At 55.2% G+C, this 14,200-nt stretch overlaps 1 protein-coding gene across 1 annotated transcript; it reads left to right on the top strand.

Annotated features, from left to right (window-relative positions):
• Positions 1 to 860: 860 nt before the first annotated feature.
• Positions 861 to 13,539, top strand: NPTX2 (neuronal pentraxin 2). The gene is made up of 5 exons (XM_010388436.2): positions 861 to 1,467; positions 3,156 to 3,372; positions 8,503 to 8,747; positions 10,779 to 10,958; positions 12,088 to 13,539. Exons 1-5 carry the CDS (start codon positions 1,042 to 1,044, stop codon positions 12,313 to 12,315), a joined length of 1,296 nt encoding a protein of 431 aa, XP_010386738.1. The 5' UTR covers positions 861 to 1,041; the 3' UTR covers positions 12,316 to 13,539.
• The last annotated feature ends 661 nt before the right edge of the window (positions 13,540 to 14,200 follow it).

Genomic DNA, 14,200 nt, shown 5'->3' with positions numbered 1-14,200 from the left:
GTTTGACCACGTGGCTCCATCGCCATGACTCCAGTTAGATGTCACCCCGCCCCCTGAGCTCAGGTCTTGCTGAATAAGGTCACCGCCCAGGGGGCAGTCGATGAACACGCGCGCGAGGACTCTGAGAGTGGCCTTGTGACTTTGTCCCCAACTCCGGGTGTCCCCTCCTTCCCGTCAGCGTCCGGCGCCTGGTCCTGGTCCCGGTCCCCGAGGCCCCGGGGATTCTTCCCGAGCGTTTTCCGAGTCGGCGCGGGGGATGGAGGCGGGGCCATGGAGCGCGTCCCGGGGACCGTTGCATCCGGAGGCGGCCGTCGTGCGGCTCCTTCCCGCCTCGAGAGTGAGGTGGCCGGGCCTTGACGAGGTGGCCCACGCCTGCCGCGGGGGTGGCTCGCGATGGCAGTAGGGGTTCGAGTCCCGCCTGGTGGGCTGCTCCTGCTGGAGAAAACGCCTCCCTGAGGCGGAGAACGCACAGAGAGGCCCAGTGCCTCGCCGGAAGCCACCCTGAGGAAGTGGCACCGGGCACCTAAGGGTTCCCACTTTCTCCTCAGCCTGTGATGCCCGCGTCCTCGGGTGGGTTCGAGGGGCGCCCGGGCAAAGCCAGCCGAGGCACTCGAGAGCCCCAAGGTCGTCTTCCATCTCAGGTCTCCTTTCCTGAGGTGGGGCGCCGGACCTCGCGCTCTTGCCTCAGGCTCCGGCCCACGCGCCCGCCCGGCCGCCAGGCGCGCAACGGGAAGCGCCCCCGCCCCGCCCCGCCCACTGCGTGACGCGCACCCGGCCGAGCCAATCAGAGCTCGTGGCGCGCGCCCCACGCGCCGGCCCCCTCCGCCCCCCAGCTTAAGAAAGGGCGCGCGGGCCGGGCAGGGCCAGAGCGCCCAGAGCGCGGAGGGTGCGTTTGTAAGACGGCAGGAGACGTCGGCCCGGTGGTGCACGCGACCCTCGAGACAACAGCGCGGCTACTGGCAGCCGCTAAGGCGTCTCCCGCGGAGCGCCCCGACGGCGCCCGCCTGCCCTTGCGGGACTGAGCGCGGCGGTGGCAGCGGGATGCTGGCGTTCCTGGCCGCCAGCGTGGCTCTCGCCGTGGCCACCGGGGCCCAGGACAGCCCGGCGCCCGGCCGCCGCTTCGTGTGCACTGCACTGCCCCCGGAGGCGGTGCACGCCGGCTGCCCGCTGCCCGCGATGCCCATGCAGGGCGGCGCGCTGAGTCCCGAGGAGGAGCTGCGGGCCGCTGTGCTGCAGCTGCGCGAGACCGTCGTGCAGCAGAAAGAGACGCTGGGCGCGCAGCGCGAGGCCATCCGCGAGCTCACGGGCAAGCTAGCGCGCTGCGAGGGGCTGGCGGGCGGCAAGGCGCGCGGCACAGGGGCCACAGGCAAGGACACTATGGGCGACCTACCGCGGGACCCCGGCCACGTCGTGGAGCAGCTCAGCCGTTCGCTGCAGACCCTCAAGGACCGCCTGGAGAGCCTCGAGGTAGCGGCCCACGGGGAGTGCGGGGGACCTGGAATGGGGACGCTCCCGAGTCGGGGGCGGAAGACTCGGGAGGATGGGGAAAGGGGTCCTGGCCCTAGGGAGGGTGTGATCGTCCGTGGGGTGAGCTGGACTTGAAGGTGAAAGGCGGGGGTCTGGATCCAGCTCGGGAACTCCGCTGCGTGGTATCCCTTCCCACACCGCTGCTCTTGCTGGAAGGAAACGTTTAAATTCCACCCCCGCGCGCCGGGATTGCCGGCAGGATCCGCGGAGCACTTCCCGAGGTCCGGACTGGCGAACCCAGACGGCCAAGCCGCGGGCGCCAAATACCCGGGGACGCGGTAGCTTCTATCCTCTTGCAAATGTCCAAATCTCTGCGAGCTGGGATGCGCTGCCGCAGGCCGTGCGGGTTGCTGCGAGGCTGCCGCGGGGGGTCAGCTGCCCCGGATATCTGGTGTTTCTTTCTATAAATCAGGTCAGGCTGGACTAGAGGGGGCGGAAGGCCGGGGGTGGGGGTTGCAGGGAGGCGAGCGCAGGGGGTCACCGGAGACCCCAGAGCGCGCATTAGAGGTAACCTCTGGTTAACTTCCAAGACTCCCCTGCCTACGAGTTGGGTCACATTAAGGTGCTCTTCCGGATTGGTCCCTTCAGGGGAGGGGACCTTATTCCCTTCTCTCTCTCTCCCTCCACGGAGGGAAGATGCGTGCAGTTTGGAACTTTGAGAGAAAAATCTTCAATTATTTTTAATCTTTAGGCTCCACCCTTTTTAAGAAGTGTGGACATTGCTGCTAATAGCCTTTGTGAAAATACTTCTCAGCAAAACGAGGTTTAAATTACAGGTGGTAATTATTGCAAAAATGACTCGAGGGTTTCTTTTGGTGTGAGAGCTGAATACAGTATTTCCAGCATCTGTATATCCCCTGATTCATTGTGATTGCTAACAGCTAACATTTCTGGAGCACTAAATAAGTCAGGCACATTATTTAGTTTTTTAATCCTTGGAACAATGAATGGCACGAGGCAGATCCCATTATGTGCATTTCACAATTTGGAACACTTTGTGGAGAAGGGTAAGTAGCTTGCCATGAACTTATGGGCAGGCAGCCTGCCACAGCCTCCAGAACCACATGATGGTAGAGGAGAAAAAGAAATAGGAAGTGAGGATTTAGAAACAGCATTAAAAACAAAGATTGCTGGAGTTCAGAATAGCAATGTTTTAGATCTGTCATTTTCCAGAAACATCTCTGCATGCATAGTTATTTACCTTCGTGCCAGACCGGAACTTGGGGGCTGTTTTCATTTGTAGGTGAAAGCTCCTTGGCTTTGTGTAACCATCGATTTACTCTTAAAAAAGGAGAAAATCCTAGAGCTGCGTTTTGGTATCTACCCAGCATAGAATTATAGGTGTTGGTTAGAATGTTGACTTTTTAGTAAGAGGAGAAAAACGGCTTTTTGAGAAGGGAAAATTAGATTCACAAGTTTCAAATATTGCAGCAAAGTAATTCTTGTCTGACTTTGAAATCTTTTCCATACCAAAAAAGCATCAGTGAGATGCTCCCCTGACTGCCAGTGGCACAATTCAGTTCTTAGTTTTGGAAGCTTCTCCCTATGTGGTCGGGCCATCACAGCCACATTTCACAATTTCTTTTTGACTCTTTCTGTGCTCCTCCCTTCTCCCCGGTGGCTGAAAGCACCAGCTCAGAGCAAACGTGTCCAATGCTGGGCTGCCCGGCGACTTCCGCGAAGTGCTCCAGCGGCGGCTGGGGGAGCTGGAGAGACAGCTTCTGCGCAAGGTGGCAGAGCTGGAGGACGAGAAGTCCCTGCTGCACAATGAGACGTCTGCTCACCGGCAGAAGACCGAGAGCACCCTGAACACGCTGCTGCAGAGGGTCACCGAGCTGGAGCGAGGTGTGTGCCTGGCCTGTTTCTCTGTCTGGGAGTGGCCTGATTTTCACCACTTGTGGTCAGACATGTGATTCCAGTTGATGGACAGCAGGGATTGTGACACCACATGGGCCTAGTTCCTGGGTGTGTAAGCAAATAATAAAGGTAACTGAGCATGGTCATCTCAGGAATGAGCTGCCAGCCCCCAGCCCCACCGGCATTATCCAGGGAAAAGTGAATGTGCCCAGGACCAACTTCGATAAGCAACTACAGGGGCATTTCAGTCCCTTCTTAACTAGTCCTGGCAGCAGACTCTGCATATCTTTCTCTTCTCTGCTCACACTGTGGTGAGTAAGTTTCTCCTACAGGAGACAGAGAGGGAGGGATCAGGGGATAATTCAGATCGCATCATCAACCCCCAAACCGCTGGGTGGCTTGGGTGTGAAGTTGTAGGTTTGCCCGTAGTGGGTGTTTATAGGACTGGCATTTTCCCAGAGGCACTAACCTGATGAAGCCACTTCCCCGTGACTCCGTTCCATGCACTGATAGGAGGATGCCCAATAGCAGAACATCCAATGACCTTGGCCGAGGTGGTGCAGATGGAGAAGGGGCTGAAGTTACTGTTCCATTTTACAGCCAGCATCCACAAGCCACAGGTCTCTTTCATCCCTTTCCTAGTCTCTTCCTCCAGAAAAACCCATCTTTTCTTCCTTGCCCTTCTCAGAAAAAGGTGAGTATGGCTTACCTGTTAGATTCTTGAGTTTCCAAAACATCTTCCTCTCTGTCTCCCCTCTGTTGCTGGGTGGCCTCAGGAGCCATCCCTGAAGGTAAAGCAGTCGCCGCTGTGGCCCTCCTCCCATGACAGGAGGAGGGAGCATCTAGGCACAGGTGAGCGTGGCTCCGTGGACCCCGCCTGAGCCACAGTGGATCCTCAGGACGGCCAGGGCTTTGGAGCTGGCACACTAAAGGTAGTTCGTCTCTCGAAAGGGAGCTGTGGAATGAGAGGAGGGCTCTGTGAAAGACTTTGATGGCTGTAAATCTCCCTCTGCACAGTGGCCAAGTTGCCACAAGGGGTTGGGTAAACAGAATCCTGAGCCAGAGCCTTAGTCGTGCCAGGCGGGAGCTCAGACTCCTGGTATACCCGTTTCGTAGATGAGAAAAACAATCCGTTCTCAGCGGGACATGTATCTTTTGGGGAGAGGGGCCCAAAGTGGGGCCTGGGCCACTAGCTGGTAAACAGTGACAGTCACATCAACCTGCACCTCCTCCTTCTCTTTCTCTGACTCAAGGCCGATGTCATTTCACTGGGCTTACTCCTAAGGTAAGCAATCATCACAGCTTTGGCCACCCAGAAGCTGCCACTTCGTGACTGTCCCTTTCGTCCCCAGCCTGTCCATTACCAGCCAGAAAGAAACAGTCCGGACTCAGGCCCCGCCAGCCTGACTCTTGATCCTTTAGTTTCCCAGAAAGCCCTCAGAGCTCGTCTGGCACAGAGGGGAAGCTCACCTCTACGAGGGCAAAAACCCTGCTGGCCATTTATGCACCCCAGAGAGGCAGCTCAGTCTCTCTTCATCCTGCCATGGGAAATCTAGAATCCTTCTGTAAGCTCCACCAACTCAGCTCTGGGATGTGCTTTAAGGAAAGTGATCATCTGCAGACCAGTTTATCTTCTGGGCAATTCTGAGTTTATATTTGTCTTGTTTTTGACAATTGTAGAGAGATGTGTAAATGCCCAGTCCCCCAAATGTACTGTGATTGGAAACGAGGCCAAGTTTCTTAGACACATCCAGCTGAATTCCAAGTAGCTAGACCTCAACCTCATGACAGGCAGGGGGCCTTGGTGGGGAGACTCTGGCCTTTGGTCCATCAGCCTCCACCCCTTGGGGACCAGATGCTCAACTGTGAGTTCCACACTTGGCATTCTGTAACCCCTGGCACGACCCTGCAAGGTAGGTATTAGTTCAGACGAGGGACTCGTCAGAGAGCTGAAGTGATGCCTGCGTTCACGTCGCCAGCAGATTGCAGAGCTGGGAGTGAAGTTGGTGGAGCCCCCAGAGGGGTGATGGAGGCTGCAGCCTGGAGCGGTGTGTAGGCCTCAGCCCTGCTGGGTCGAGGCTCTTTGGAGCCCCGAGCAAACACCTGACCCCTGGCATATGGACGCCCCTGCCGCCCGGGGCCCAGGGTTGCTTGCTTTTCTGTGCTGCAAGACCTGCTCCTCTGCAAGGGCCTCCAGAGTCCGGGCCAGCTGTCCAGGCACCGCTTGGCTCAGTGTTGAAAGAAACGTTGCTGCTGAGAAAACCAAAGCTGCCTCTCTTCTAGCCCCAGGCTGCCCACCCCCTGCTGAACCTTTCTGCCACCTGCAGTGTTTGATTTATTGGTCAGGCCTTTTAATTCCTTAATTGGTTTTAACCAAGTTTCCTCCAAACCACCAAGCTGTTTTATTTAAATAAAAGGCACTGGCTCTCAGGGTACAGACCCCCTCCTCTGCCCCTTGGCTCTCCCAGCTCTAATTAAACCTATCTGTTGTCACCAAGCTGACAGTATTACCCACACAGTCGTATCAGATTGGCAAGGCTGCCCTCCTACAAGTATAGCAGCCATTTCTCTTTATTAGACAATGATGCCTTCATTAAGAACATGGTCATTTGCCACTTGAAGATTAAGTACGAGTGGCTACGTGTCTTGGAAAGAGAGACTTCTGGCCCCTGGCCTATCATTCACTAGCTGTGTGACCTTGGATACGTCACCTCACTTCGCTGAACCTCCGAGCCTCAACTATGCAACCTGCAAAAATGGGAGAGTAGGGACATTCTGGTTCTCTCTCTCAGTTTTGCTTTTCAGCCTAATGAGGGACTAGTCCCAGCTTTCACTCTGGCCTGGCCCCTTGGCTTCTTGGGTGAGCAGATCTTCCCCAGCCCTTGCCAGGTGCCCAGCAGCTCTGCAGTGGCATCGAGAGGTGCCCATCCTTAGGAGGTCAGGAGCAATCAGGAGACCACCACTGGCAGATGTGAGTACACGCAACACGTGAAGCCCAGATTCTAGAATGTACACACTGCCTGTTCCAGAGAAGTTAGAAAGGGGATAGTGGGTTCTGCTGTGCTCCTTTGCAGAAACCCTCCTTAGATAGATGTGAACTGCGGCCCCTGAGAGCCTTTCATGTGTATTACTTACTCTGAGGGAAAATGAGTTTGGGGGATTGTGGTGGAGAAAGGTTTATCCTGGCTCATGTTCTGCAGAAGGGACTGATTTAACTCCACAGTGACACAGGCAGTTCTGGCTTCAGAGAGCCCGCCTGTCTCTGATTGCCTCAAAGACTGTCTGAGCCCTTGTGGATGCTTAACCAACACTTGTTGAATGAGTGAAGGGCGTTTAGATTCCTTCAACGGCAGCGTCAGGTTCTCAAATAAGAGGGCAGCCTTTGCCATGACAGCTGGCACAATCAAACGGTGTCCTACAAACTTTGGAATCTGTGATGCCTGGATAAGGGCTGCTGCTGTGGTTTACTTAATTTTGAACTTCAACCATGGCTGCATTGGAAATTATGTAAACCCATTCTAGAGTTTGTTTTCAAGGATTTTAGAAGCGCCAACGACATAGGGGTGGCCGGTGGATTCTCACCAATTCCAGGAAGGTCTGGAAGTGCCAAGGCTCTGGCCAGGTGTGTTCCCCTAAATGAGGAGAGACACCCTGTGGTTCGGTTCCCCTGCCTTCCACTGGCTCCAGACGACGGGAAACGATCAATAAACTCAATCTTCTCTTGAGGAGGAAAAGAGCAAAGTGCTTTTCGTCAGGGATTTAGACCAAAAAGCCACTTCTGAGTTAAGTTGTGGAGTCAAGACCCGGGAGTCTGACTCCTTCGCCTCGGCAGTGGTAATTCTTTCCTGTGAGGAGTGACACAGACTCACTCACTCGACAAGTGTTCTTTGGGTTCCTGGATCCCTGTAAGACTTCTTTCTTCTAAGCCCAAGTCCAGAGTTCCTAGATCCTGCCAAGATTTCAAGGAAATAAGTGATAAGATATGGCTAAGGAAGCAGTTTCTGGCTTAACACAAGAAAATTAAATCTACCTTTCTTCTGCTCCTTCCTCAAGCTTTCTAGTCATCGAATATGACTTGTGAAAAGAGAGTATTAACTAGAAAGAACCAGAGCTTTTTCTTTTCTTTCTTTCTTTCTTTCTTTCTTTCTTTCTTTCTTTTTTTTTTTTTTTTTTTTTGAGCAGAGCCTCTGTCACCCAGGCGGGAGCGCAGTGATGCAATCATAGCTCACTACAGCCTGGACCTCCTGGGCTCAAGTGATCCCTACCTCAGCCTCCCGAGTAGGTGGAACCACAGGTGTGTGCCACTCTGCCCAGCTAATTTATATATTTTTTATAGAGATGAGGTCTTGCCGTGTTGCCCAGGCTATTCTCGAACTCCTGGGCTCAAGCAGTCCTCCCACCTCAGCTTCCCAAAGCACTGGGATTATAGGCATGAGCCACTGCACTTGGCTAATTTTTTAATTTTTTGTAGAGACGGAGTCTTGCTATGTTGCACAGGCTGGTCTCGAACTCTTGGCCGCAAGCAATCCTCCAGCCTCGGCCTCCCAAAATGCTGGTATTATATAGGTGTGAGCCACCACACCCATCCAAGAACATTTTTTCTTCTAGGTTTCAAGAGGCCTCTTTTCCTGTCCTAAAAGACGGAGCTAAGTTCTCTAACGTGCCCCACGCAGTGCCCACCAAATCTTCCTTTTCCTCGCTCTCCTGGGTGTCCCGGGGTCCCGTACTTGCTGTCACCTGTATCTGGGGTTCTCTTCTGTAGGTCTTTCCGGGCCTTCCCTGCATCCTCTGCCTTCCCTCCCCTGGCCACTCCCCGTCTTAGCCGGAGCCACTGCCTGGCCTTCCCTCACATACCTGCTGCTGGTTTCATGTCACCTTCCCCTCCCGAATGTAAGCTCCCTAAGGACAAGGACTCCTTGTGTCCTGAATCCTGCTGGACTTCAGCCTTTTATCAGTGGCTGGTGTGGAGCAGACTTTGGTCACTTGCTGGAGGGTCCAGCAAGGCTGTGTGAGGAACCTGCTTGAAGATCTAGCAAGACGTGGCTCTGGGCAGTGCTGGTGGGTGGGGCGAGGGGGTGGCCTAACACGCTACTGGCCTCTCTTCCTCCCCACCTCCAGGCAACAGCGCCTTTAAGTCACCAGATGCGTTCAAGGTGTCCCTCCCGCTCCGCACAAACTACCTATACGGCAAGATCAAGAAGACACTGCCCGAGCTGTATGCGTTCACCATCTGCCTGTGGCTGCGGTCCAGCGCCTCGCCGGGCATTGGCACCCCCTTCTCCTACGCGGTGCCGGGGCAGGCCAACGAGATCGTGCTGATCGAGTGGGGCAACAACCCCATCGAGCTGCTCATCAATGACAAGGTGAGGCCCGCCTGCACCGCCACCCTCCCCGGAACCCATCGCGCGGTAGAGGGAGCCACAGTCCCCACCCCGGCGGTCCTCGCCACACCAAAGGGGCCCAGACATGGGACTGCGGGGCTGTCCTCCTGGAGGTGGGGATAGCTTTGTACATGCTGGGTGGCTTGCAGGAGCGGGGCAGGGAGGGGCAGCTGCAGCTTGTGGGGGTCTGAGCTGTGAGTCCAACCACGAAGCAGCAGAAGGTCCAGGCACCTAGGCCGTGTGTGGAAGGGCAGAAGGAGCAGGTCTCCGTGTGCGGCCTGGATTGAGAGAGGACCTCAGGCCGGTCAGTGAGGGCTGTTCCCCAGGTCCACACTGATTAAGGGGGCGTGTGTGTCTCAGTGTAAGACATTCCTCACGAGCATATTTTGGTGGGGATCAGGTTTCTAGAGATATGATTTACCTACAGCAAAATGTACCCATTTTAGTGTACAATTCAGGAAGTTTTAACAAAGGCACACAGTTGTGTAACCACCACCAGGATGAAAAAATATAAAACAGTTCCATTGCCCCCCAAAACCCCCTTATACCCCTTCATAGTTAGCTCTGATCCCAGCCCCAGCCCATGGCCACTGCTGACCTGGTATATGTACCCTTAGTATCGCCCTTTCCAGAGCAAATGCCCCTTCTTAATAGACTGCTTGGTTTTGGCATTCAGGAGCGGTCTTCTCAAGAGATCTGCTCCAAGAGCCGGGCATGGGAGCTCATGCCTGTAATCCCAGTGCGTTGGGAGGCTGAGGCAGGAGGATCACTTGAGCCCAGGAGTTCGAGAGCAGCCTGGGCAACATAGCAAGACCCCTTCTCTACAAAAACTTAAAAAGTTAGCTAGGTGTGGTGGTGTGCACCTGTAGTTCCAGCTACTCGGGAAGCTGTGGCAGAAGGATGAGTTTGAGCCCAGGATGTCGAGGCTGCAGTGAGCTATGATCGCACCACTGTACTCCAGCCTGGGTGACAGAGTGATACCCTGTCTCTTAAAAAACAAAACAAACAGTCCACTTTGGGCCTCCTGGGTACCTCTCACAGCCCTGCTTCCAAACTTTCATTCTAACGGCAGACTTCATATAACAAAAAGAGCATTCTCAGAACTTGGCCTGATTTGGGCATTTGAGTGACTATGCAAACTCCCTGCCACCCGGACCACACCTGGTGGAGGCAGGGGCAGTTCAGTCCCTCACTCTATCTTCACTGATCTGCCCTGGGTGGAGTTTGTCGAAGTTTAAGAAATGCTGTGGCATCAGCCTGCTGGGCTCCTCCTAGATAGACCCCGTTGCCTGAACCAGGAGTTAATTGTTCTAAATAACATCCTAGGACACAGTGGGGCTGAGAGCCTTGTTGTCCTCTGGGTTTGGACGGCTTGTAAACATCAAATTCCTGGGAGGGAGGCTTCAGGTTGCTAGGAGACCAGCAGCAACAGTGCGGTGGTTCACAGGCTGGTTCATAGGCGAGCCTGCATGGAAAGTGCTTGCAGGACCGCCAGGGATCCGGCCGGTGGCAGCGTCCTCCCCCCATTCCTCGTGCTGTCTGTGAGCTCCCTGCCCACACAGATACTCACACACGTGCCGCTGTGCAGGGAGGACAGGGCACACCCCCAGCACACAGACAGATCCCTGCGTGCCACCACGGAGGTTTGGGACTTGGCGTGAGAAATGAGGATCTCTGGTCTGTTTTCCAAGGAGACTGGCCCAGTGGAGCCCTGACTTCCCGAGGTTCTCTGGCATGGAGAGCTCGGGGCCAGTGTGGGGGTGTTGACCCTCACACCTGCTTGGTCATCAGCCACGCCAGACACCAAAGGTATCCCATTAATGTGAGGGCTGCTCTGGGGTCAGGGTTTCCACCGAGGCTGCCCCCTTTCATGTTCTCCCCAGGTATGACCCCAGGTGACAGGAGGAGCAGTGTGGCCCAGGGGGATTGTGGTGTGTCCTTCCTGTTTCCTGCCCTGGGGAACCCCGAGGGCATGGGCCCAGCAGGTCCTTACCTGCACATTGCTGCCCGCAGGTTGCGCAGCTGCCCCTGTTTGTCAGTGATGGCAAGTGGCACCACATCTGTGTCACCTGGACGACACGGGATGGCATGTGGGAGGCGTTCCAGGATGGAGAGAAGCTGGGCACTGGGGAGAACCTGGCTCCCTGGCACCCTATCAAGCCTGGGGGAGTGCTGATCCTTGGGCAAGAGCAGGTGGGTGCAGGTGGGCACAGGGCAGGTGCAGAGCAGGTGCAGGTGGGTGCAAGGTGGGTGCGGGTGGACACAGGTGGGCGCAGGGTGGGTGCAGGTGGGTGCAGGTGGGTGCAGGGTGGCCGTGCACCCTTCCAGGAATGGTGCAAGGAGGGGCTAACCGAGCCGCACGAGGCCAGGCCTGCAGCTGTTCCTGCTCCTGGCCCCAGCTGTTGGCCCCACAGACCTGGCCACGGTGTCCTGACAGCCAGGTTGGGGGAGTGAGAACCCCAGCAGCCTGGCCCTTGCTGTCCTGTGGTTAAGAGTTTGGGCATGGGGACATGGCCTGCATGGCAGGGACCAGGTGGGTGTGGTTCAAACAGATTCCAAATAGAACCTGGCACAGAGGGGTGAGAGTGTCCCTGTGGTCATGGGTCATCTTGTGACACAGGCTCCAGCTTCTGTCTGGGAGGAGGCTGAGTGAGGGAGTCTCCTGGAGTGCTCATGGTACTGACTCAGGATTGTGGGGCTGGTGTCTTCCAGGAGTACCTGCTCAGGGTCTCAACCCTGATACCCAGCAAGGGGCACTTAGGTAATCCATGGTGGGTGCTCAGCCCATGTGGGAGACAGGGAGGAAAGGGTGGCACCTCAAAGCGCCCTCAAGAAACTTACCATCTAGGGGAGGGAATGGCTAAGCTGGCTGTCTGGTCTAGGAGAGATAAGCGTTGGCATTTCAGTCTGTGTGTGGGTTTTTGATGATGGACAGTGGGGAGTAGATGCCAGGTGCACTGGGGGGCTTTGAGTCTGGTTCCTCCTTGGCCCACTCCTCCCTCAATTTCCCCTACTACATCTCCTCTGGGAGGGACTAGGAGTCATGAGACCTGGCTATGATCCTAGCTTTGGGACTTTGAGCAATGTCTCCCCTTACCAGCCTCAGTTTCCCCTGTGTAAAATGGGGAGATTTGAGCAATGCCACCTCCCCATTAAAAGGCCAGTTCTGACATGCCTGGGAGCTTCGGAACCTGCAGAAACAGGTAGTGTTGGTCAGAGCTGGGGGGGCATCAGAGAAATGCCCAAATTTCCTGTCTGTACCCCGTGTGCAGGGGGACTTGTGAACCGGCCCTGACGCAGCTGTCTTGTTCCCATTCCTCAGGACACCGTGGGGGGTAGGTTTGATGCCACTCAGGCGTTTGTCGGGGAGCTCAGCCAGTTCAACATATGGGACCGCGTCCTTCGCGCACAAGAAATTGTCAACATCGCCAACTGCTCCACAAACATGCCGGGCAACATCATCCCGTGGGTGGACAATAACGTCGATGTCTTCGGGGGGGCCTCCAAGTGGCCCGTGGAGACGTGCGAGGAGCGTCTCCTTGACTTGTAGCCGCCTTCTCTGTCCAGGAGGCCGGGATCAGGCTGTTGCCATGGAAGTTCAGGGCCATTGACTCCCCCACTTAAACTCTTGCCAGTCTGGGCTCAGGGTCTCTGAGCTCATTCCCCAGGAATCTCTAAGACCGGGGCTAGGGCAGTGTCTATCACTGGCTGATTTGTTCCCTACCAAGATTCTGTTGCTGTTTGAAGTAGTGCCGGGGTCCCCTGGGAAGATGCCCCAAGCCACGAGTGGGCGGATCTCTGCCCTCCTGCTACAAGTGGAGGCAGTTCCAGCAGCCCCTCTTCAGAGCCCATGTAAAGCTATCGCAGCCTGAGCCCTGTTGCCCTCCAGTTCCTTGGTGTCCCGTGCACCCCTTCTGTCTGTCCCCTTTCACGGCTGTGCAGCCATCCCGCTGGAGTGGCCGTGTCCCTTGTGCATTGAGTGCGTCCCTGCTGGTGACTAAGCTCTCAGCAAGCGGCTACCCCCTGATCTGCAAAACGGCCTCTCCCTTTGTGTTCCATACATTGTGAATCTTCCCATCTGAAGAACGCCCAGCCTGCCCAGACAAAGCCCTGCCCTCCCCAAAGCAGAGGGGCTGTCTGTGTCTCTGGAAAGGGGGCATGGGGGGGCGGGGCTCAGAAAGGAGAAGGACTGTGACCTCCAGCCCCTTCCCCCATCATCTCTTCCTTAGACCGATGCTTTGACTGAATCATCACTAGCTATGGCATTAAAAGGCCTCTCTTCTCATCTGGTGCCAAAGGTTCCATTGCAGCTTTTTACAACCATCCGGTGTGGTTTGGAGGATTTTTTTTTTTTTTTTTCCAACAGAAAAGAACAGCCATTAGAAGAAGCCTCCCCTTTTCTGATGTTCCGCCCACTGTGAAGAGTGTGCTTGTTTTAAATTCATGTTGATTCTTGTAAGCAGTGGACTGTCTTCATCAACTATTTCCCTACAGAACTCCTCAAGAAAACAGAGATCATTTGCCTGGAGACTGACTGAGTGACTCCAAGCTACTCACTGTATTGGACAGGGGTAGTCATTTATTTTAAAGATAAAGTGACAAAGTGGGGAAATTTATAAAGCTAAATATTATATATTTTATTTTTCATACATGTTTGAAGTGCAAATCTGTGGATATTCCATTTGTAGGATCAAGTCGACATGCCCATCCTGACATTGTATGCTACGAGAACTCTTCTGATGACGGAATTTTGATTAAAGTGCACTGAAAGATGCTTCTGTGTTTGTCTTCCTCATGTTCTGGGGGTGAAGGTGGGAAGGGGTAGGGCTTTGCAACTTCTGGCAGAAGGATGATGGCTCTGGTTTGCCGGAGCCTACATCTGGTGGGTTTGGGGGTGCTGAGGATGGTTAGAGGAGGGTGTGGTCCGGCCGTCCATCCTATTTCAATGCCTGGCTCAGGCTGTGGCTGCCTGGCAGGCTCTGCCCAGGCTTCTTGTCCCCAGCCCACCCCTGTCTTCTCAACCAGGAGAGCCAGCTTAGCTAGAAGAACTGCAGCCGCCTTCCAGGTGTGGTACCCCCTTAGCGTCTACTCTGTAGTTGTTCTTTAGACATCATCTCATTGAATCCTCCCGGAATGAGCTAATCCCATTTTACAGGTGAATACACAACAATTAAAGCTATTTTGGGATCATGCAGCCGGTAGAGGATGGAGCTGGGCTCAAAGCTGGCCCATGGCTCCAAGGGCTCTGTCCCTTCCACTGCTCACTCCAAGGCGCCCAGTGCCATTGTGTCCTCCCAGATCGGCCTCTCTGTGCCCACCTGGCCCTGGCAGGTGTGTTGACGGTCTTTCCCCCTCCACAAGCATTAGATTCCCCCTTGCCCCACCACCACCTCTTTCCACTTTTGTAGCTTTACTCTGTCTTGGTAGCTGCAGAA

Source organism: Rhinopithecus roxellana, chromosome 6 (assembly GCF_007565055.1).
Source record: "Rhinopithecus roxellana isolate Shanxi Qingling chromosome 6, ASM756505v1, whole genome shotgun sequence".
Taxonomy (NCBI): Eukaryota; Metazoa; Chordata; class Mammalia; order Primates; family Cercopithecidae; genus Rhinopithecus; species Rhinopithecus roxellana.
This window is presented reverse-complemented; position numbering and strand designations above follow the sequence as displayed.